This window comes from Aedes albopictus, chromosome 1 (assembly GCF_035046485.1).
Source record: "Aedes albopictus strain Foshan chromosome 1, AalbF5, whole genome shotgun sequence".
Classification (NCBI taxonomy): Eukaryota; Metazoa; Arthropoda; class Insecta; order Diptera; family Culicidae; genus Aedes; species Aedes albopictus.
The window spans coordinates 216331245-216354913 of record NC_085136.1 but is presented as its reverse complement, the minus strand read 5'-3'; the positions used below and the strand labels follow the sequence as shown (position 1 = coordinate 216354913).

The window sequence follows — 23669 nt, the reverse complement described above, 5'->3', positions numbered from 1 at the left end:
GATTTTTCAAAACGGCATCATATTCTCCAATGTTTTTTGGTAATTTGCTTCTTTGACATCACGTTGTGGCGCGAAATTGTACTGAACGTAGTAGCTTTGCTTCCTAGTAGTTTGCCTTGGCTACCCCCTACCACGGGTGATAACAAACAAGCGCGATGACAGGTGTTGGCTATCATATCAGTGCTGACGCGATGCCACTTTTTGCGCGCCAAAGCGTGATTGCACCGGAAAAGCTAGTTTTTAGGCCACATTTGGCTTTCACGAATTTTAGTAATTTTTGCTTAACTCCTACAGCATTGGTGCCAAAGAAGCAAATAATCAAAAAACATTGGAGAATATGATGCCGTTTTAAAAAATCCAACTTATTACGTATATTAGGGTATTCCAGAACAAAATCTATCAAAAAATCAACTTTTTAAGGTTTTTCTGCTTACAAATGTGATAATTACACATGTTTCCTTCAATTTTATTGGCACACGTTGTTCGGAAAAGTTGTAGCAAACAAGTATAGCTTTCAATTTCTGCCGGAAGAATTAAGTTTTGTCATGTTTTAGTGTAGTTATGATTTTTTGAAGTTCAAAAATAGTCGAAAAACACAAAATTGATTTGATGCACCTCTTAATTTTAATGGATTTGGCTGAAATTTTGACCAGTTACTTCTTCTAGGATGCCAATCAAAATATGAGGGTGGACTTGAGAATCAGAGAACATTTTTGAAAAGCTGGACAGGCCTATTGGACATGGACCATATGAAAGCTGGTACCTACCCACCTACGGTACGGTAAAATTGGATAGTTCTCCGGAAGTAAAAGCCTTTTGGTTTTTGCTTTCAAGGTAAAATAAAGGCACCGGAACCGGAGAAGGATGAAATTGATTTTCACCAGGTATAAGGAATCAAACGCATTGTTGTGAGTTTTTGGTACTCTACTTCATCTTCTTGGCCATCGTCGCAACTGGGACAGAGCTTGCTCCTCAGCTATGAGCGAGCACATCCGCAGTTATCAACTCAGAGCTTTTACTGCCAATGCCCATTTTGCATTTGTGTATCGTGCGACAGGCACGAAGACTATATGTCCAATGAAGTGAAGGTAATTAATTGCAAGAAGTTCCTGGACCGACCGGAAATCTAACGCACCATCTCCAGCATGGTTCAAGGCTTGGTATGTCCCGTAATTTTATCAGAACATTTGAATTAGAGCCAGAGCCTTCCCGTATTCTTGAAAAGCACCTGAATGTGACTCCCTTGAAGAACTCAACGAAATCAACGGCATTCAATCGCAGGTACAAAACTGTCACACACATGAGTTCATATGAATTCAAAACACATACATAAGTAGCTAGTAGCAACTCTACTGGCTGAACTGAACAGCTTTTTCGACAAGTCATTCCCAGTTCCCATAACCCATAAAGCGATAGGTACGAAATCAATCAGAAGCAATAGGAGGCAATCAGTGAAGTACTAGATTGAAAGTAGTGAGCTGGATTTTTGTATGGTGAGATGATCGATTCTCCATTTCTGCAATGAAATGGTGCAAACAGCGTGGGTTATATGATTTCTTGCCTAATTTGATGCTGGTTGAGCAAAAGTTCTGGTATCTTTGTTGTTGTATTATTTTTTCTTGCAACTTCAACAACACAGTTACCCAAACTTTTGCTCAAACAGCATCAAATTAGGCAAGAAATCATATAACCCACGCTGTTTGCACCATTTCATTGCAGAAATGGAGAATCGATCATCTCACCATACAAAAATCCAGCTCACTACTTTCAATCTAGTACTTCACTGATTGCCTCCTATTGCATCAGTAGCACGTCGTCGTCGTCATTCGCCTTACATACTTTCCGCTCGATGGAGTTGGCAAGCAAAAAAAAAAGGTGCAATGAAATTGAATCCAATCGATTGATCTCGTAAATGGATGCATCAAAAGCAAACAGGTGTGTTGGTGTAGGTAGGTATGTAGGTGAGCGTGCTAGTGAGAACAGATGCAATTGGTTTATGTCGTAATTGAAAACGGGGGGTGCTGCTGCAGCAATTTTCCACCTGGATGGAAAGAAGCTTCTGGTGCGATGGTACGGAGTCCTGTAGAATGGGGTGACTTTGGTCGGTTTAGTATTTTCCTCCAGCATATTCTGCTTTACCGATGTACCAGGACTACACCATCGACATTGTCCATGCTGCAGAATCAAACTCGACAGAACGCTCACAGCTCAAAATAATCCGCAAATGCTTTGTGTCGCGAGTTAAAATGTGCAGAATATTTGTCATGTGGTTTACTTTTTACAAATCAGTAGTGGCAGATTTGTAAGATAGTTCGCCACCCTTGGAGATGGCTCAGTACAATATAATTTTGTATGACTACATAACTCTAAACTCTTCTGGTATTGTTTGTGTTGAGTGACAGCCCAGATGGCAATCTGACACTTAACCCACCGCTTCGATGCCGGAAGAGGGCTTAGGGCCAATGAAGTCATGTGATGCTCCAGTGCGAGCTAACCCATCAGCTGTGTACCCATACAATGTGAATAGAGTTCGACAAGCGATAATCATCTTCGAACTAGAGTTAGCCGAAGCAAGTACTTTAATAGCAGCCTGGCTATCTGAACAGAAATAAATTACTTTGCCCATTACGTGCATTAATTGTACACCACACATAAGAGCACAAATTTTGGCCTGAAAAACGGTGCAGTGTCTACCAAGTGAGTAAGACTGATGTAGCCTTAGCTCACGAGAGTAGACACCAGCTTTTCAGTCCGATTGTGAGATCAAAAACACCTTACGTTCTCTTAGAGAAGGGAGTAAGAGAACATAAGGTGTTTTTGATTTCACAATCGGACTGAAAAGCCAAGAAATTCTCCAAAGAATACACCAAGAACAGTCGTAATCCATCAACGTAGACACCAGCGCCAGCCCGACCTTCGAGAAGAGAGCCATCAGTGTAACAATGTACCATGCGATGTCATCTTACATACTTTTCTCTAGATAACCAGATGTCCACTCTTCCGGAGTAGGAATTTCGTGGAAAATAATCTATATGGAAAATTACAAGCAATTGAAGATCAGAACTTTGTTCCAAACCACCAAAAGTGGAAACAACGCGGTGTGTGTTGATTGGCAATTCGCAGGAGTTTCCTCTATTAAACCCAATTTCCCGTAAAAACTAAGTGCAAGAAAGTGCTTCTTGTTTAAGATGAATGTGTAGTGGGACCGAACAACAGTCGTGTAAATGATTTTGATATACTTGTGTTTTAGACCCCAAATTGTACCAAAGGTTCGCCGGCATTTCCCGAAGGCCATACAAGTTTTCTTGATTCTGAACTCAATTTGATATGTCCAGGAAGGCTTAGAATCAAGAATAACTACAACGTACTTAACCTGTTCAGTCACATTGATTACAGAATCAAAAGACGACGCAGAGGTCGAACACCATTACGGTTTCGCTTTTCCGTGAAAAGAACAATAGATGTTTTACTCGGATTTACCGAAAGGCCACACGCAAAAAAAATCCGATCCGATATATGTGCACAAACGGGAACTATGCATAGCAACGATAGCAATAATAAGAAATGTACACCGTGAACTAGATATCACGTTTTCCAGAACGCCCATATTGACAGCTGGAACTAGTTCCAGTTCACGGTGTATATTTGCTTGTTCTCATATTTGCGTTTGTTTGGTCACGTTTATCAGAACGGTTTTCTGAGCGTGCATAATAGCGACACCAACCTTCAACTACCTAAAAAGGGTGCTCATGCACATGCCGACTAACAATGTTAGGTAGTCGTCGGCAAAACCATAAGTAGGAAAGCTGCTATTATTGAGTTGCCTCAATAGCGTATCTGCCACGAGATTCCGCAAAAGTGGTTACAAGACTCCCCCTTGGGGGCATCCATAAACACTCAATTTACTGATCCCCGCTTGACGCAATGTCGAGAAAAGATATCGGTTCTTGAGCATTTGGTGAATCCAATTGGAAATCATTGAAGATATACCATGAACCCGTGCGGCTTCCAATATGGCATCGAAAGGCACGTTGTCAAAGGCACCCCCGATATCTAAGAAAACACCCAAGCAGGATTACTTTTGAGCAAATGCCTTCTGGATGTGATGATCCGTAATGCGCCTTATGCATTTCCGAAGAAAAGAGGTCAAACTGATAGGTCTGAAATTCTTTGCTTCTTCATACAACGCACGACCCACTTTCGGAATACACTTCACAGTAATATCCCGCCAAATTTGGGAATATACCCTGTTGCAAAACTGCAAAAAACTCAATTGGTTGTTTTTTTTTCTAGAAAGCGGGATCCAGCCCTATTGAAACTTAGTATTTTTCGAACAGAAATCGACCAGTCTTTAACTTCGAAATACCTTGGGGTCTGGATTGATTCAAAAGGCACTTGGGGTACCCAAACTAAGAATTTGGTGCAAAAATGTCAACAAAGGATCAATTTGCGCGTAGAAAATGGTGGGTGCTCATCCGGAAGACCTCATAAAACTTTACAAAACGACTATTCTCTCTGTTCTCGAGAATGACTCTTTCTGTTTCCTCTCAGCAGCAAACTGCCACCTAATAAAGATGGAACGAATTCAATACCGTTGTTTGCGTATTGCTCTCGGCTGTATGCACTCAACGCAAAATGCAAGCCTAGAGGTCCTGGCAGGGGTGAAACCTCTCCAGAACCGCTTCTGGGAGCTTTTGCTAAGGTTACTTAACAAGTGTGGAGTGAGCAACACACTTAACTTCGAAGAAATGCTCAGTCTGACCACTCAGTCAAAATTCATGAGAATTTATGTGTTCTACATGTCGTCTGACATAAGCCTACCAAGTTATAACCCTCCTCGTGTACACTTCACTAATTACAGTTCCTCTGTTAAATACGATCTATCCATGAAACAAGCTATTCATGGAATACCAGATCAACTACATCTATTCCTCGCATTTTTAACGAAAAGTACTAAAATGTCAATTCCTGTAAGAGATTCTTCACTGATGGATCTCGCATAAATGGATCCACTGGTTTCGGTGTCTTCAATAAAAATTTCACCGCCTTCCGCAAACTTCAGGAACCTTGTTCGGTTTATGTTGCTGAGCTGGCAGCAATCAACTTCGCTTTGGGGATGATTTCCAACATGCCCGTAGTCCATTTCTTCATCTTCTCGGATAGCCTTAGTTCGATTGAGGCACTGTAAAACATCCATCTTACTTTCTTACAAAAATAAGGGAGCAGATGGGTGCACTGGTCGAAAGATCATACATGATTACCTTTGTATGGGTCCCCTCGCATTGCTCAATTTATGGCAATGAGAAGGTGGACTCTCTCGCAAAGGTGGGCGCACAGGAAGGTGAAATCTATGATAGAAGAATTTAACATGATGTTTGTTCGTCAGAGTTCTCTTCAAAGTTGGCAAAATGATTGGCGAGATGGCCAGCTGGGACGGTGGTTACATTCCATTATTCCTAATGTTTCTTTGCGAGTGTGGTGGTATGGTCTGGATGTAAGTCGCAATTTCATTCGCGTGATGTCAAGACTTATGTCCAACCATTACTCGCTAGACGCGCATTTACACAGGATTAACCTCGCGTTGAGCAATGTTTGTACTAAGTGCGGTTCCGGTTATGATGACATCGACCACGTAGTTTGGCAATGCCCGGATAATGACGCCTTCAGAGCGCTACTATTGGATATCCTTGAGGCCCGAAGTAGACAACCCTTTGTTCTTGTGAGAGATGTGTTGAGGACCCGCGATGTACATGGGATGTATTTTCGACTTTCTTCGCTCTGCTGGTATAAAAGTTTAATTGGCTTGTATTTTCTCCTCCAGTTTTTTTTCTCTGTTTTGTCCTCTTTGTGTTACCAAGCTGCTCCTGGCCATCCGGAAGACCAAGTCCCACAACAAGTTGGTACCAACACCACAAGGCACCGAATACGCTAGCAAGATGCGATTCACTCCCGGATGAGCAGCGGTGAAACCTTTGGCCCAATCCTTACCCTGTCCATCCCTCAAAATGTGACCTTCTAACCTCGAGCTGCCATGAGTACCCTGGCTTCCACCTTTTACTAACAGATATCATTAAAAAGTTATTACTCTGTATAATGTATACTATTAAGTACGAAGAAAGATCCTCGGCTCCGTAAAGCGTTATACGCGATTGAGCCCCAAATAAATGAACTAGATAAAAAAAATAACCGAAAAACAATCACTTTGATACAGTAGCAGCGAGCTCCTGCATCCACTTCCTTGAGAATGTCCGCGGAACCGACGTTTCCCATTAAAACACGATCCGACTAATCGAAAAACAATCACTGGAATAGTTTTCGCAATGAAACAATAGCATGAAACTAGCTCACCCATTTGTGTGTCTTCATCTATTGTTCCATCGCTGGTACCAAATAGCTACTGATGCCATCAAGTGCCATCGTGCGACTCCTTAAAAACGTCAGCGTAACTAACGATTATGTACTTTAAAAAAAAAAAAAAAGAGAACACGACCCAGCAAACCGAAAAACAATCATTCGAATGCAGCGGCGACGATCTTCTGCATCTCTTTCCCGAAAACGCCAAAGATACTAACGTTTCTTCTTCACTGACTGTCTGTACACTTCGTAGCTGCTATTCCGTGATTGATGACCAAAGCTAGTGGAATTGCACAGAGAACAAATTTTGCTATAAAGTCTTGTTAAGCTATGAAAACATCAAGCTCTCGTTCGTTACAATATGCACACACATTAGAAAAAAATGTCAAATCCGCAACACTGGAATGATATTATAAAACTACCCACACATCAAGTTAGCCCGTGCTGTAGCACAATCAGGCAACACAAATCGCTCTCAGCTCTCAATATCTCCGGCGATCGACTTCCGCCAGATCAGAACAAAGCCTCGTCAAGAGTGAGACGAGACGTTCGAGTAACCACCACAAGTGGTAGATAGTGGCAGTGCGTCGCAGAGACAGAAACAACTAAAATTGCATCTCCAAGTCCGTCTATTAAGGCAAAACCATCAGGACGGCCAAGCATCAAGACGCCTGTCACACGCTTAACGAAGGGGATCGAAGAACACCATCCACGTGTGTCCACCCGGTGGAGTTCTTAGAGAAACATCTCCCCGCTTCAGAACTGAATCGTCGAACCGAAAATCGCCTGGCCTGGAATCACCGACTAAAACACCACGTAAGATCAGCCCTGCCACCACGAACATTGGCATACCAACCCTAGACGAAGGGCGAAACGAAGTCTGCATAGAAGAAGGAAAAGGCTCTCGCAAGAGGGCTTTTTTTTTGCGTGCTTCGTATCGACCCAATGAGAGTATAATGGAGGTGTGGAAGAGATGCTTTGTGTGCGTGAGATCCGTGTTTGGTGCAAAACATGTCACTACTACAAGCAAAGCGAGCTCCCATAAGAACGCGTGTCAAATAGTGACGTCACTATTTGTGTTTACATTTTTCTTTGCTTACTACAGTGACGATTCGTTCGTTGAGAGCTCGTTAGATGGGCTGTCTCGATGGTTGAATGTTCACTGGTTGGGGCAAAACCCAACTAAAAAGCACTGTCAATGTCAAAATAGATGTCAAAACGAGTTTGACGTCTGACCGCCGTCGCATCACAGCTCCTGTATACAGAACGTTTACGCAAGTATGTGAGTGTTCCGTGACGTATTTCTCGTCACTTGCGTGTGTCTAGAGCATTTTGATCAGTTGTCAGCTGCCCCAACGAACGAACTTCTTCTTCTTCTTCTTCTTCTGTATGGCTCGACGTTCGCATTGGAACTTGGCCTGCCTCTCTTCAACTTAGTGTTCTTTTGAGCACTTCCACAGTTATTAATTGAAGGGCTTTCTTTGCCTGTCATTGCATGAATTTGTACATTGTGTGGCAAGTACAATGATACGCTATGCCCAGGGAGTCGAGAAAATTTTCCCGACCAGAACGGGAATCGAACCCGTCGTCTCTGGATTGGCGATCCATAGCCTTAACCACTAGGCTAACTGGAGACCCCAACGAACGAACACGATTCGCTAATCGGGGCGCAGTCGTGACCCAACCAGCGAACCCGGACTGTAATACATAGCCATCTCTTCTTCTTCCTCACCTGTAATATACTCTCATTGGTATCGACCGGCCGCATCAGAGCGATCATCACCTCGATGGGAGGTACTAGAACGCAATCATCGTCCTACGTCACTAGTAAACTCGGTGATCTCGGTCAACAGACGACAGTTGGTGAGTGCGTTTGTACCGTGCAGAAAGATAGAGCCGTTCCAGTGCATCGAGCCCGTTCGGCATTAGCGAAACTATGGTTTCGTGCCAGGGGGTGCACTGCAAACAAACGTTCATTGATTCATCCATTCATCATTCATCGCCCCATATTTCACAGCAATGCATTTAAATTCTAGGGGGTGCCTGGCAACCCCGGCACCCCCGGTAGTTTCGCCTATGCCGTTCGGAATCATCGCTCGTTTGGAATTACCGAAAGTGCATCGCTGGCGGATTCGCCAGGAAGCGAGGCTCAGTCCATTCGTCGTTGCCTGCCTTTCGCCGGTGCATTTGTTCGACGACGAGGATGATTGCAGTGATACAGTGAAGTGAGCGGGTATTGATACAGCGTGGTAGGAGTAACCGGTCATGCACGAAGCATGAAGTGTCGAGACGGTGAATAAGTGATGGCTCAGCAGCCGTGAAGAAACCAAGGAGCAAATGAGAGCCAACGTTAAGGCCGCACGGGACGACGTGTAATTTTTCCTATCTTCCCTCTCTTTCTAACAATTTGCCTCACGATTTTGAAGATGCAAATATCAATTTCCACTGCACTGACGTAGCTGAAACTTTAGTCGATTATGCACCGCAAGTGAGCAAATGAACGATCAAATTTTTAGACAATAATTTGAAGTAGAAGTTGAGATTTGCATCTTACTAACAACAGAGCAATGGCGGACGATTCAACCACCGTCCCGTCCGGCCTTAAGAAATAGTGTGTGTGTGTGTGTGTGTGCATGTAACGCGAAGGAATTAGCGTTCTCGGAGAAAGCCAGGCCCCTGGCATGAATGAAATTTATCGTAGCCAACATCTAACTGCCTTATACTCATATTCGTGCAAATTGAAACGAGCGTGCAATCAACAAACGCAGCTTTTGTTTGATGTTGTGAGCCACACACGAAATCACATTCACAATGCGTGTTTGTTGGGTTGCTTTATTCAACTAATCGCATGCTCCTCTTACCGTACATTAATATTAATGCGAGTTTGAAGTGTTTTGTGATCATAAGAGGTGGAAAAAATGATTCCAAAAACTGATCAACAAACCAAAATAAACGTTAAACAAAATATTGTTGATGTTTTCGCATTTGACAGTGGGCGCTATTTATTAGCGCCCAGGACATCCTGTCTACCACGATTCCAATGCATTGATATAGGCCGTGTCAGGGGCCTGGAGAAAGCGCTGTCAGATAAGCGCACTCGAACAGTGGCGCGTTCAGAAATTATGTTTTCGTGATCGATCATCTCTTCTCTCCGGGGCCCCGTCGACATCTGCAGCGGTAGCAGTAGCAGCAGTGGTGGCGGCTGCAGCAGCAGCACTCCTGCGAAGCGGGTAGCAGCATACGCTAGCAATAGTGCCGAGGTAGGATAGAATTAGGACCTTCAATGTACATGTTTGTAAAATAGAAAATCATGGAACGTTTATTAAATTGTTTGTTCGTCAATCTAAGTCTTTGCTCATTGACTGAACGAGAACTTTAAAAACAATGAGAGGCGCCATAGCCGGGCACGGACATTAAAGGATATAAGTCTCAATCACTCAATGGTGCGTTCTATCTCATTTTGATTTAAGGTGAAGGTTGCTTGAGATCATAACATTGCGCCTCCTTCCCCTCTAGTTCACCCACCCAACCAACCACTCAAACCAAACAAACCATGTGGCGGATCTTGGCCAAAAACACGCAGAAACATTCCTCAAACAGCCCAGTTTAAAATAGGTGGCATCATTTGTACTTGTTTGATATTTCCGTATGCATGCTTAATTGACTACGTGGTTTCATCAACACGACTTTTTCCCACAAAATTATCTTATCTATAATTAAATCAATATTTGGCCAGTAATATTGTCATGTTTTCACACTGTGCGCTGATTTATTTACATTTTGTGACAGTCCTCTCCTATTTTCGCTCGCATTTTTCCTCCCTAAACAGTTGCCATCAGAAGATATTTTTCTTATCACAAGCAATTATTATGCACAATGTCGCACATCCAGATATGTTATAAAGTTGCTTTACGTGATGTCTCCAAGGAAAAACAACTTTATTTTGATAAATGTAAATTGTACCACCTTATGTGAATACATTTCAATCATACAAAAAGCGGCATTAACATGCACTTAAGCAGTTATTTATTTTGATGCCTGCTTAATAATGTTGACATCACTGCCGCTCAAAGAGAGTTGTTTTGGAACCTCAATTTAGTGGATTTGCGACGGTCGTTACTTTTAATGCAAGAATAAGAATAATTCACATAAAAATGTACCCAGAAAGTGCTTTAAGTGAACATAAAACATATTGTTAACACCGGATTAGATTTATAGAGTGCTCTGGTGGGTAGAAGTGTCCAAAAAAGTGATTTTTTGACCCGTTGAAGAAAGTGCATAATAAGTGAGAGCGGAGCGAAAAAAAAACCGCAGTTGTGCCATGAAGTTTTAAAAGCACGAATTGAATTAAATGCAACATATTGTGGTTCACAAGCTATTTGATCGTGAAGCGCTTAATGAGGAATGCTTCCAGTAGCAAAATCAGCATTATCCGAACAGGTTAGTAATATAAATTATTGGTTCAAACAGTGACTCTCTCGAGCGGCGGATTGTTGTGGGAGAGAGGTGGTTAAGGAGGAAAGGGGGAAGTTAGGGGCCATACTTGCTGCCATTTTGGCACTTGTGCAACTATGTCCTTAAGGCATGCGAGTAGAGTAGCTAAATGACATTTTGATTATTATTCCGTCATTAAAAGCAAAATAGTAACAGTCTTTGACGTTTCATGGCCGTGTTGTTTACGATTCGGACTTACGGAAAAATTTCATCAGCTCCCCATGGATGGTTGATTGGGTTCAAAATGTGGATTTTGCGTGAGTGTATTGATTTATGACTTGTTGGTGGCATTCCTTACAGGAGCTGCTTCTGGGATTTCACAGGAATTTGTTTCGGGACTTATTTTCTGAGATTACCCGAGCAATTTTTATACGGATTCCTTCAGACATTCCTCTCATGATTTCTCCAGAAATTTATTCCGGAATTCCTCTAGGAGTTCCTTATGTTGTTCTCCAGAAAGCTCCATCAGACATTCTTCTTGAGGTTCCATCAGAAGTTCTTCCGGGATCCCTTTTGAGACTAGCGAGATTCTCATAATAGTTTCTTTTGAAATGTTTTCAGAAGTTTTTGTTTTGTGAGATTTTAAGAAGGAACTCTTGGAAAAATTAAATCCCAGAAGAGGTTTGGATGAAACGCAGAAGGGACTCCTGGGAAAAAAATCTTTCCAAAGTGCTAAAGAAATTCCTTAAGAAATTGTCGGAGGAAATCCTCAAGGAACACTTTGAGAAATTTTATAAATAATGCCATAAAAGCGAGAGTTCCCATCCCAGGAACACCTGGGAGATTCCTGAAAGGACTTTCAGAGGTATTCCAGAAGGATCTGCAGAATTCAAGAAGGAATTCCTGGAGGAATCAAGAAATGAAATCCTAGAGGAAAACTGGATGGAGTAGCTTAAAAAACAGAAGCAGTTGCTGAAAATGTTCTGGAAGGAGTTCCCAGAGAATCCCTTATCATCCCTCCTAAGATGTTATGGTAGACGCACCACTAGAGTATAGTGCCAGTTCAGCGAGCCTGTCTGGATCATATTGACCTCAACATCCTACTAGATCCTGGAATAAGTTGCTGGAGGAAACTCGGAATATGTTTGTGAGACCTTCGGAAGAAATTCCTGTAGGAATTTCACAAGGAATTCCCGGAAACAATCCTGGAAGGAGTTCTTGAAGCAATCCCAGAAGTTGTTCCTAAAAGTATTCCGGAAGAATTTTCTGACGGTAGAGGCCATAATGTCCCAGGACTATATGGTGCATTTTTCTGAAGCATAACGTCCGAACATGCAGATACGTCACGAAAGAAGGCACATAGGATATTATGACGTATTCAAACTTTTGGACATTATTTCGCAAAAAAAACACGGCCTCACGGCCGGGACAGTATGGCCTTGGATGTTGTTATTCGGCCCCTTGAAAAAAATACCTAGAGAAGATTTTGGATGATTTCCAGAAAGAGCTCACAGAGGAATTCCGGAAGGGCGGAAGGAGTTCCCGAAGAAATCCAGGAAGAAGTTTCTAAAGGGATCCCGGAAAAAGGTCCAGGAAGCAGATCATGAAAGAAACCCGGAAGAAATTCTCGAAGGAATCCCGGATGGAGTTCCCGAAAGAATCTCGAAAGTAGTTCCTGGAGGAATCCCGAAGAAATTCTTGGAAGAATACCAAAATAAGTTTGAGAAGGGTGCTCGGAAGGATTTTCCAGATGGATCATAGAATTCCTAATGCAATTCTTGAAGAAATCTCAAAAGGAACTGCTGAAGGAATCCTTGTAGGAATTTTAGAATAAGATCTTACAGAAATCCTGGAATGAATCCTGAAGAGTACTTCCAAAAGCATCCTGGAAAAAATCTCTGGTGAAAATCCTGGAAAGATCCCAGAAGGATATACCAATAGAAAAGCCCCGTAAAGAAACATGTGGGTGAATCTTAGAATAAATCTCTTGAAGAATTCCATAAGGAATTCCTTTAGAAATCCCGTGAATAATCTCTGGAGGAATTCTGGGAGGACTTTCTGGAGGAGTCCCAGATGGAATCTGTTTAGGAATTTCAGAACAAGTCCCTGGTGAAGCCCATAAAGTCCCAGAAGAAATCCCCAAAGAGATCCTGGAAAAGTCACCAAAAGCAACTTCTGACGGAATCCCAAATAACACACCAGAAAAATCTCATAAAAAACTCCCTGAGAATCCCAGATGAAACCGCTGGAATCCATTGTGTTTAACCCTTCAGGACGCGCGCCGTTGTAAAAAGTACAACACTACCAGCCCAAGCAACACACTTGTCTTATAAGAGTTACGACAGCGCAAGTTTTGGTGGTATAGAAGTTAATTTGATGTTATTCTAACACAATGCTAGAATTACATCAAATTAACTTCCATACAACTAAAACTTGCGCTGCCGTTACTCTTATATGACATGTGTGTTGCTTGAAAACAAAAAAAACTAGCTCGTCGTATTCAGCGAGAGCGCGCTGCAGCTTCAGCTGCTTCATGGCGCGCGTCCTGAAAGATTAAAAATAAAGCGCAAATATATCTTTTATCTCACTCTTTCCCATTCACTGGCAAATGTTACAAAATATAACCGACATGAAAAACTCTATCATGAATCGGCTATATACAACTTGGTTGGCAGAATAGCTGAGCTATTACACTTGAGTTGTTTACGGGGTCCTATGGATTATGCTGCTCCTATTTTCTTTTAGAAATGAAGAAACGCATAAAAGTATTACACAGCACAAAACTTCTCGGGCAAAATTTTGCAATAATCTCTGAAGAAGGAACTAGTAAACATTTTCAGATGTATTTTTTCCGAAAAAAATGCCAAAACTGTCCCTAACACCATGTCCATTGTGAAATAATTCCAATTATTGATGTGTCGCATGCATCTGATCAGATCCGGCGGGACACCCGGAACCAGCTCCGGATCACTACCAGTAGTTTCCAATGTGATCTGCTAACCGTTCAGCACGTCATTTAAAATGCCGCTAAATATTTGATGAGTCGCATGTATGGGTTTAGTCCACTTCCAGTGAAACACCCGCAGCCGGTTCCAGAAAACTAGTACAAGTCTTAGAAGTCCTGGCCTGGTACCGCATGATTTGGTTTCCTTATACATTTTACCACTTCCGGCGGGACATCCGTAACCGGTTCCGGTTCTCCCAAATATGGTCTGAAACTATTTTCTGGCTAACTGTGCATCATCAGGTTCCTTAAAAAGCCGTGTTTTGATGTGTCGCATGTATGGGTTTGGTTTACACTTATGTTTGATCACTTACTGCGGGACACTCGGAATCGGTTCCGACCGGAATACTACCTGTTGTCCCAAATATGGTCTGAGACTATTATCTTGCTAACTTTCCATACCTAAACCGTCGTGATTTGAGGTGTCGCATGCATGGGCTTGGTTGACTTTTAGATTTTCACTTCCGGCGGGATATCCAGAACCGGTTCCGAAACAGTACCGGTCGTCGCATGTATGGGTTTGTTGCATTTTCACATCTGGCTCCTTCCTGGGATTCCGGGGCACCCAAGTGACCATGGGACCAGATTCCGAGTCGAATGAACCGTCGTCAGTAAAATCGGTTGGGGTTTAATGCCAAAAAGTAATGCGAGTGTTTATTTTTGAACACGCTGAGTTGATTGGTATATGTGACTCGACCCTCCCCTGCCCTTATTCGCATAGATGACGTAAACGCCACTGTAGTTTTCAACACACTTTTGAAATTTTAACAGTTAATAATGGAAATTTTGAGATTTTTTTTCACTTTGACATCTAGCTAGTGATTAGATCTTGTGCTCTATTGAATAAAACTGATCAAAATTATGCACATGTGATAGATATCAGCTTGTGAATGCTGACATTGTCAATGGTGGCTACGTCAACTATGCGATAATGGGCAGTCCGAGCATTCTATCAAAAAATCATTTTTGCAGTGAACAGTATACTAGAAAGGCAAAAACTGTCCAATATCACCCTATGTTGTGGTGCATTGCAAGAAATCTACTTCATTTCCAACGGTTCTCACTCCTCCATTTGAACCAACAATATGGGAGCAAGTGTAGTGAGTAGTGCTGTTGTTGTATTGAGTTTTGTGTTTCCGAAATGGAATTTCGGTTCAACTATACTTACGTGCAGCATTGTTGGACAACTTTGGTGATTTGCTAACTGGTTTATCGAGGACTTCGTTGTAGCCACGAATTTTGTGCTTGTCTTCATTAGCCCGGGACGAGGACGAAGAGCCTCCCTGCGATGGCGACAGCCCAAACGAGTCATACTGTGGCTGCTGTTGCTGCTGCTGCTGCAGTTGTTGGCGTGGCTGTAGAAGAGAAGACACACGAGTTACACGGTTGAAGTGGGTACGTCACCCTCCATAGATAGATGAGTTTTCAATTTGGGGTAAGAGTCGCTTACCTTGGTCTTGTACGAGGTGTACTTTATGTACTTGTAGTGCTTGTTGTCGTACTTAATGTCCTCCGGGGTGAACGTGTACTGTGAGTTAATGTGATTGAAATGACGGTTCTTCTCCTCTTTGAGCTGCAACGAAAAAAGCAAATTTGGAAAGAAAGTAATTTTTCATGAAATATTCAAATTAGATTCACGTTTCTGGGATGAGAAAAAAAGCGTGTTTGCTTTTGAAAGCAGGGATAGCGAAATTTCAACGGTCACAAATGAACTAATTACCGGGTATTGAAGGATGCGAGAAGGAACAATCAGAGCAAAAACGCCAGAGGCAGTAAATCAAAGTTGGATGGTTGTTGGTGCTGCAAAGCACGAGCTGCAAACCCAAGTTTTTTTTTTCTTGATGCTGCTGCTTGTTGGGTATCCTTCTGGGGCCCCGAGGGTAAAAGTGGTCCACCATGGATGCAGTAAATGGGGTAAGTGTAGCCACTAGTCAGTCATGATAATGCTGTTCATTGTGCAGTTCTGCTGATTTAAATTTTGTGTTTTGTTGGAAACGAAATTTGATTTTTATTCAATTATGATAGAATTTATCTACAGGGGATAAACAACATGATCGGGACAGGAAAAATTTTCACTTTTAAAAAAAAAATCTACTTGGTGTGAGTTTTCGTAGAGTGCATCAGAAAATTCTCAAATTTTCACTGTAAGTTGATCGATTAGTTGTCAATTGATGGTCAAAATTTGAATAAGATGGGGCTATTCTATATGAAGTTAGAGCAATTCTAGCAAAAGACATACATTACTGGACAGAATATAGTACGCATTGATCGAGTATCATGCAAAATGCTCATGTTTGGAGCTCTGTATCTTAGCTTACTTCAAATTTCAATGGAACACTTTGATACAATAAAATTTAGTTGGTAATAATTACTATTTCAATATTCCATGCAAGATTTTTAAAGTTATCGCAAACCTCTTCTTCTTCTTCTTGGCGTAACGTCCTCATTGGGACAAAGCCTGCTTCTCAGCTTAGTGTTCAATGAGCACTTCCACAGTTATTAAATGAGAGCTTCCTCTACCAATGACCATTTTGCATGCGTATATCGTGTGGCAGGCACGAAGATACTCTATGCCCAAGGAAGTCAAGGAAATTTCCTTTACGAAAAGATCCTGGACCGACCGGGAATCGAACCCGTCACCCTCAGCAGTGCCGGATTTAGGCTTCGGGGGCCCGGGGCAAACTTTTTAAAATTGGCTCCCGAAAGCAAGATTTTAAAGATGTAAACCTTATATTAATTTTTTTTGTCAATGTTGTGTATAATTCTTTTTTTTTTTTATTTTACTGGTTTTTTTGCGATAGCAATATTTTACGAGTATTTCATTACTTAGACTGAAAAAAGTTAGATCTTTAGGGGATCTTTAGGGGGCAACTGTAGCAATAAATTCTCGAAAACGTCGGTGAAACCCAATATATAGATATGTAAAACCACTGTTCCGAGATGTTTTAGGAAGCTAGGTTTCCCAAATTTATCCGAATTTCCTAAATATCTCTTTTAATAATTATCATATCTTTCTTGTACCGACTTTTCTAACCCTCTAAGCAGAATACCCTCTTCGAATGAGTGTAATCAGTTTCGTACCTTTTAATTCCGCCCCATGTTGCTTATCCATAAGCAACATAGGGCGGAATTAAAAGGTACGAAACTAATTACACTCATTCGAATATCATATCTTTCCCATAAAAACATCTGTCCTCAACAAACTGAGCCAGATGGGTATTAATAGGTATAGGTGTTTTTAGAATATAATCGTATAATCAACAGAAGCATGCACATTTCATTGTCAAATAAGTGATTGAACTGTTAAACTATCAATGAAATGAAATTTCTATTGTTACACAATCAATCATCGTTTAATTTACTCTGAAAACATTAACCTTTAGTTTTGTTAAGAAACGTTTTTAATTTTTCTACTGAACTCAATAAAAACTTTCAAGAGGTTTCAGAGAAACTCGTGTACACCAAAATAAACAAGAAACTTCTTTTTATCCAATTGATGAATGTATACCTCTCTGGAGAAACAATTGAATCGTTTAGTTTTTTTTTTAAATTTCAATTGTTTTGCATTTATCAATAAATTGACAAGACAGTTTTATGGTTCTAGAATGGCAGATCATATTGAAGAAAATATCCCACAAAAATTGTAAATCCATTCTAAAAATAGTGCCAGTGCACCAAAAATCATGAAGTTTAGGATTTCGATATATTCTCAAGTTAAATTACAGATTATGAAATAATTTTGATACTATTGGTAACCCAATTACAACTACTCCAGGACAACTGTATTTTATATAAGTTCGTTGAACAAAATATATATAGTGCTTCGGGATTCCTGGGGGACCCCCTCAATCGGGGGGCCTGGGGCACTTGCCCCCATTGCCCCCCCTTAAATACGGGCCTGACCCTCAGCATGGTCTTGCTGAATACCCGTGCGTTTACCGCCTCGGCTATATGGGCTGGTCGAGGTTAGTGGGAGCAAAAATATTTGAGGAAAGGATAGGGGCTTTTCGTTGACACGTAACAGCATGGTGTGGCGTGTTGCTGCTGGTCAAACGTAGAGTGAACAAACAACCTGTAACGATACAAACAGACGATTTTCGAAGGGACACCAGGTGGGCAAGTGGAGCAACAAGACTGGGATATCAAACGAAGACTTCAGCTTGCTTCAAGAAGCCGTAAACAAGCTTCATACACTAAAGATCAAGTTTACCCAACACATCTCTAATGTCTTCCTTTTCTTGTTTCACTCGGGCCCTAAGGGATGCACATAAATCGGATCTGGCAATACCGTATTCGGGGCATTCCCACACAACATGGTTGATATCTTGATAGTCTGCGCCACAGCTACAATGATTGCTATCTGTGAGCCCTATTCGATAGAAATGCGAGCCCAGAGAGTAGTGATTGGACATAAGTCGACACATTTTCTTGATAAAATCTCGACCCATATCCAACCCCTTGAACCACGCCGTCTTGAGTGTAACCACCTGCCCACCTCTCCTGCATCCCATTTTTTGTTGCCAACTGACGATCAATCGAGAAAAAAATCATTGAAAGCGATATGACGGTCATACATATCGCCAGTCTTGCGAATAATCGCGACCATCACGAGACAATCACTTGAACCGCTTTCTGGAGTCACCCTTCCCAAGGTGATACGAACCACCCAGCATGTCATGCCTGGAATGACAAACATTTTGTGGGTTCCACCCTTCGCAGCTTTGCAGCGATAGCAGTTGCTGAGTATGCTTCAGGCGGGTTGCTAGAGAATCAATCTCTCTGAGCAAAGCTGCATAACGGGCGAAGTGAGAGCGTTTGCCGTAGCCAGGGCGAACTGCGTGGTGCGCTCAATGTGTGCGTTTAAACTGAGCTATGCAAAACGAATAGGATTTATGACGTAGTACCGTGCTTGTGATAATACACATGCATAGTTTTACATGCTGTTGCGCGGGGTTGACCCTGCCCGCCTTCCGAGGACAAAGGGAGTGGCGAGGAGCACTCGGGAAACTGGCTAAGCGCCAGCATGCTACCGTGATGGACTCTCCAAAGCGAGTCATCGATGTTCGTTGCTGCTAGGCTACGCAGCTAACCTTGTGGGTGCGATGTGCACTAGCCCCTCTCTGAAGCAATACCTTCTTGGTGGTTCCGGAGAGACGTAGGGTTTGGCGACCATAGGAATGGTTTAGTGGGTACGAGGAGAGAGTAGTCCTGGATTTTACTTTTGTTGTAGAAGACGGCCTGTCAGACCTACACTACCCTAACCTTCTGTTAGGGTGTCTGTTGAGCAGATTATCCCCCTATGGTTTAGAAGGAAAAAAAAAAACATGCTGTTGCGCGTGCATCTGCTTGAGGCGACGGAGAGAGTCATGGCACTCACATGAGCCGTATCCAAGTCAGGATGATTGTAGCAAAACAAGGGTGACCGGGTGACTATGATGCAGGGCTGGTAGCGGTCAGGTGGCAAAATAATAGTGACTTTAGTGACCAACATTAACAAAAAAGTGACCAAATAGTGACTGAATAGTGACCTCACAATCAATGGAAAATCGAGTTTTATGTTGAACTTTCGATCATTTAACGAATTCCCAAGAAAACCTATGCATAAATTTCAACTTGCAAGGTTTGTGCCTATGAATACTTTATTGTTTAATCCTTTTTTGTTTTGGAAAGTGTACAATTTAGGAAGCCTTAACTATATTTTCCTATTTTCAAAACATTTGATAATCGATTGTTGGAGAGAATAAAAACACCACCTTATCACAACACCACATCATCACGCAAGCAAATATTTTTTTAATTTGTTTTCACGTTTGCTGGGAACCCTTTAAGTTCAATACTGTCTTGCTTTGCTTACACTTTTCCACAACATTTTTGAACAGCGAAATAATGATGTATACTATAAGGGACGTACCTCTGGAGCCGTCCTACTTATGCTGTATACTACTGATTAATAAATATAAAATGACGAATACTAGCCGAGCGACCGAAACTTTTAAACCCCTGTTATTTTCAAAGATTTTTTTACATCGAAATATCATGTAACTGGCGCATTTTCAAGCGCACACCTTGTGTTCTCAATGATTTTTCTAGGTTCTTCTTTGGTCGCAGCACATTTTTTTCAATAACAAAAAATGAATCCGTTGTTATTTTTATATTACTGTGGGCGAATTCTCATGTTCTTACAATAAATCTTCTGCCATTGCCCACCAGCACGAAAATTTCATTTTCTTCGAAGAACAAATCAAAAATTATAGATTCCCGAGACGAATATACTACCACAACTTTCTGAAAATTTTACCAAATCAAATGAAACTTTCAAAAAAATATTCCTACATACATAATCTTACAAAAATGTTTCATTGCAATCTGTTTAGTATTTCTGTCCCTAGAGATAGATCTCTAAGAAATATATTTTTTCTTAATTCTTTGTACAAGATTCCCAAAATCAAATTTTTTCGCGTCTATACTTTTCCGATTCCGTTGAAATTTTTATGGTATCATCTGCAGATTCTGCACTCAATATTTTGTTGTTGATTTAATAAATCGGCCGTATTGATGCATGCAATTAACAATTATACACCATATGCCGTAGTGGAATTTGATTCCGTACACTCTTCAGTAAGGTGTTTTATGTGCGATTTCGTGCCAAGGAAGAATTATCTTCCCCATTCATCATCACAGAGAAGGTTTCTAGCAATAACCTTTAGTTGTTTAGCTGTTGTTATTTTTCATATTTTTTTACCTGAAATTAAAAGTGATGCACCGTCAAGGCACCATTCACCGTGGATTTAAGAGGATTCGGGGCAAATAAGGGCAGTCATTTGACACCAGTCTTATAAACATTGTTGGTGCCGCTTTTAATTGCCTTCATTATAGGTTAAAATTAAAGCAATATCCACAGAAGTAGAAAATTTTTCACAAAATTTGGTGATATAGTACAATTAGTAACGGGTAGTAGGGTCGCCTAATTCCGTGGTAGGTCACCATTCACCGTGGTAGTAGGGACCCATTCACCGTGTATGAGAAATTTTATTCTACTTTGTTTAAAAATGGTCAAAACAACCCAGACAAGGGAATTTTCTTCGTTTAAATTCATTTCAAGTAATAACTTGCAAGATTTTATTAGAAAAACAAATTTCAAATTTTCGATTTTTTTTTAGATATATGGGACAATATGGGGCACGGTGAATGGAGACCATTGATTTTTAGGGTACCCATTTACCGTGCCTCTTTGGTTTTAATTAAAAAGTACGAGTAATCGTACTTTCTTGTTAAACTTACTTCGGTAATGCAAAATACATACCTGATATGTGAATTCAATTGCTTCTTGGTGTAATAAAAACGTTACTACATTTAGTTTATCGCTTAAATCACCTTAGCGCAGTTTTCGTTTCTTCACCATGAATGCAGTCAACGAGCAGAAACCCGCTTCATGTAAACACACTTTAGTGTCAAAATGATACTTTTAAATGTTTTTAATGAGCGTTTTGACATGGTAACAATACATTAGCGTTGTATTGGTGAAATTGAAGGGAAATTGTCATATCAATCAATCATAATATGGAAATAATGAAAAAATATTCGAAGGCACACGGTGAATGGAGCCCCCACGGTGAATGGCGCCTTGACGGCAATTAGAATAAATATCTGGAAAAGTTTTAAAAGCGATTAACGTCTTCTTCTCGTGCCTTTGAACGGAAAATGGCTAAATTTCCAAAAGCTATGAAAAAAGTAGTTGTCAATGAAAAGTTGTTGGATTGTTTATCAATGGTTTCCTTATTGAAACAAGCAGTTAACATTTGTGTTTACCTAATTGAGGTTACAATCATATTCTTGGAGCAATTACATCATATTCATCTAATTCCCTTTGTCACGAGTTCGGCGAAAACCGACTGTGCTTTAGAGATATGTAAAGGGTTAAATTTAATTGTGAAGAATACTGAATATATTCAAACAGAACTCCTGGAAAACTTTCCCACAAATGTTTTAGAAAAACTGGATATCTGGTAAAAATTAATTAATTTTTCGAAGAAGCAGTTGAAAAACTGAAAATCATTATAGAAGTAGAACAAATTGCGAAAGAAACTTTGGAAGAATTCTGGTTGAATCTCACCATCGCATATTGGATGACATTTTGGTAAAATTAGGTTCCAAGAAAAGCTCAGGAATGAACGAAAGATTCATGAAAAAATATTTGAAGATTTTCAACAGAATCTCTGCCGTGAATTGCAAATCAGTCCCATCTTTTCTGGATTTTCTATGCTTGATTTCTACGTTAGCGAGCTGCTCCAAACGTGATGAAGGTTAATAAATACATCAATAATAATAGTGTAATAAGCGGCGCAGCCGAAATTTTTTCAAAGATAAGGTTTTTGAGGGAAATTTGTGCATCAATTTTGACAATACATATTTTGCAATTTAGTCAGATTAACGAAAATAGTGACTTTAGTGACCAATTTACTGAAAAAAGTGACTTTAGTGACTTTTTAATGCAAATAGTGACTTTTTAGTGACCGACTCGAAAATAGTGACCAAATCACTAAAAAGTGACTCGCTACCAGGCCTGATGATGGGATTCTGCCTTTTCTGGTGTTAGCGACTGTAGAGAGAGCGAATCAGAAACCGCAGAGACAGGGTGATACAAGTTTAGTGTTTATCAGCTTTTTTGTGACTTGTACGCTGATGCTTCGCGACACTGCATATCGCCTTCCATAGCGCCCACCTTGGCGAGTGAGTCCGCTTTCTCATTGCCCGGGATCGAGCAATGCAAAGGGACCCAAATTAAGGTGATGCTTGATTCGATAGAGCCCTCAGAAATGATCGTATTTCGCTTAGGAAATACGTGGAGTGCTTTATCGGCCTCATTGAGCGAATACCCTCAATTGAACTGAGGCTATTCGTGAAAACGAAGTATTGATCAGAGGGAAGAGAGGCGATTCGCTCCAATGCGTAGTGTATAGCCGCCAATTCTGCGACATATATTGAGCTAGGACTTTGAAGTTCATAGGCGGCGCTATAAAGCGCATTACATACACTAAATCCAGTGGAAGCATTTGTTTTTGACCCGTCAGTGAAAAACTTTCTGTCGCAACTGATATGACCAAACTTGCATGACAATTTTTTTGGAATGTGCTCCGATCGGAGCGGATCTGGGATTCCACGGATTTCTTGCATCATGATCAGATCAAAAACTATAGTGGAATCGAAGAAGTCTGGGTGAATAAGGGTGAACCTCCAGAGTCACGGACGAGTAGTACACTGTCATAAATTTTGTTTGATGATGATCGATCAGCTTCTCAAAGTTTTCAATTATCAATGGATTCAGCACCTCATAGCGGATGAGGAACCTCAAACGAAAATTCCATGAAACGATCCTCAGGGATTTTTTCGAGGAGAATTCTCTCAGGAATTTCTTTGAAAAATTCTTTTGGAGTTCTATTAAAAATTCACAACTTTCTGAATGAAATTTGTTCTAGTCTGGATGTCTGTTCTCTGTGCTGAAACTAAACGTAAAGTTTCCTCATTTGTTTAAATGTGGCGAAATGTGTTAATTTTGACATAACATTATTACATACAGGGGATAGACAAAATGATCGGGACAGGCAAAATTTTCCCTTCTCAAAAAAATTTCAAATAGCTGTTACTTTTTGAAAAGTGCATCGAATATTTTGAATTTTTTACTGTAAGTTGATCAACTATTTGTGTATCACTGGACAAAATTTGGAAAACATCGGGCCATACTGCACGAAGTTATAGGCATTTTAGAAAAAGGTAGAATTATTCGATAGTCAACTTTGAGCTGTTATATCTCCGGGTTCAATGAACCGAATGCAGTTAAATTTTGACCATTTATGACTTACTAGCTGTCCCCGGCAAA

General features: G+C 40.9%; 1 protein-coding gene across 2 annotated transcripts in view; it reads right to left on the bottom strand.

The window, feature by feature from the left end:
* LOC109621537 (proteoglycan Cow) overlaps positions 1–23669 on the bottom strand; it is a 626835-nt gene that overhangs the window by 36724 nt on the left and 566442 nt on the right. For both annotated transcript variants that reach the window (XM_062846230.1, XM_062846231.1), the window contains 2 exons: positions 15243–15365; positions 14961–15147 (listed from right to left, as the gene is read on the bottom strand). In XM_062846230.1, the coding sequence (XP_062702214.1) occupies positions 14961–15147; positions 15243–15365 (310 nt within the window). The remainder of the gene's footprint in view (positions 1–14960; positions 15148–15242; positions 15366–23669) is intronic.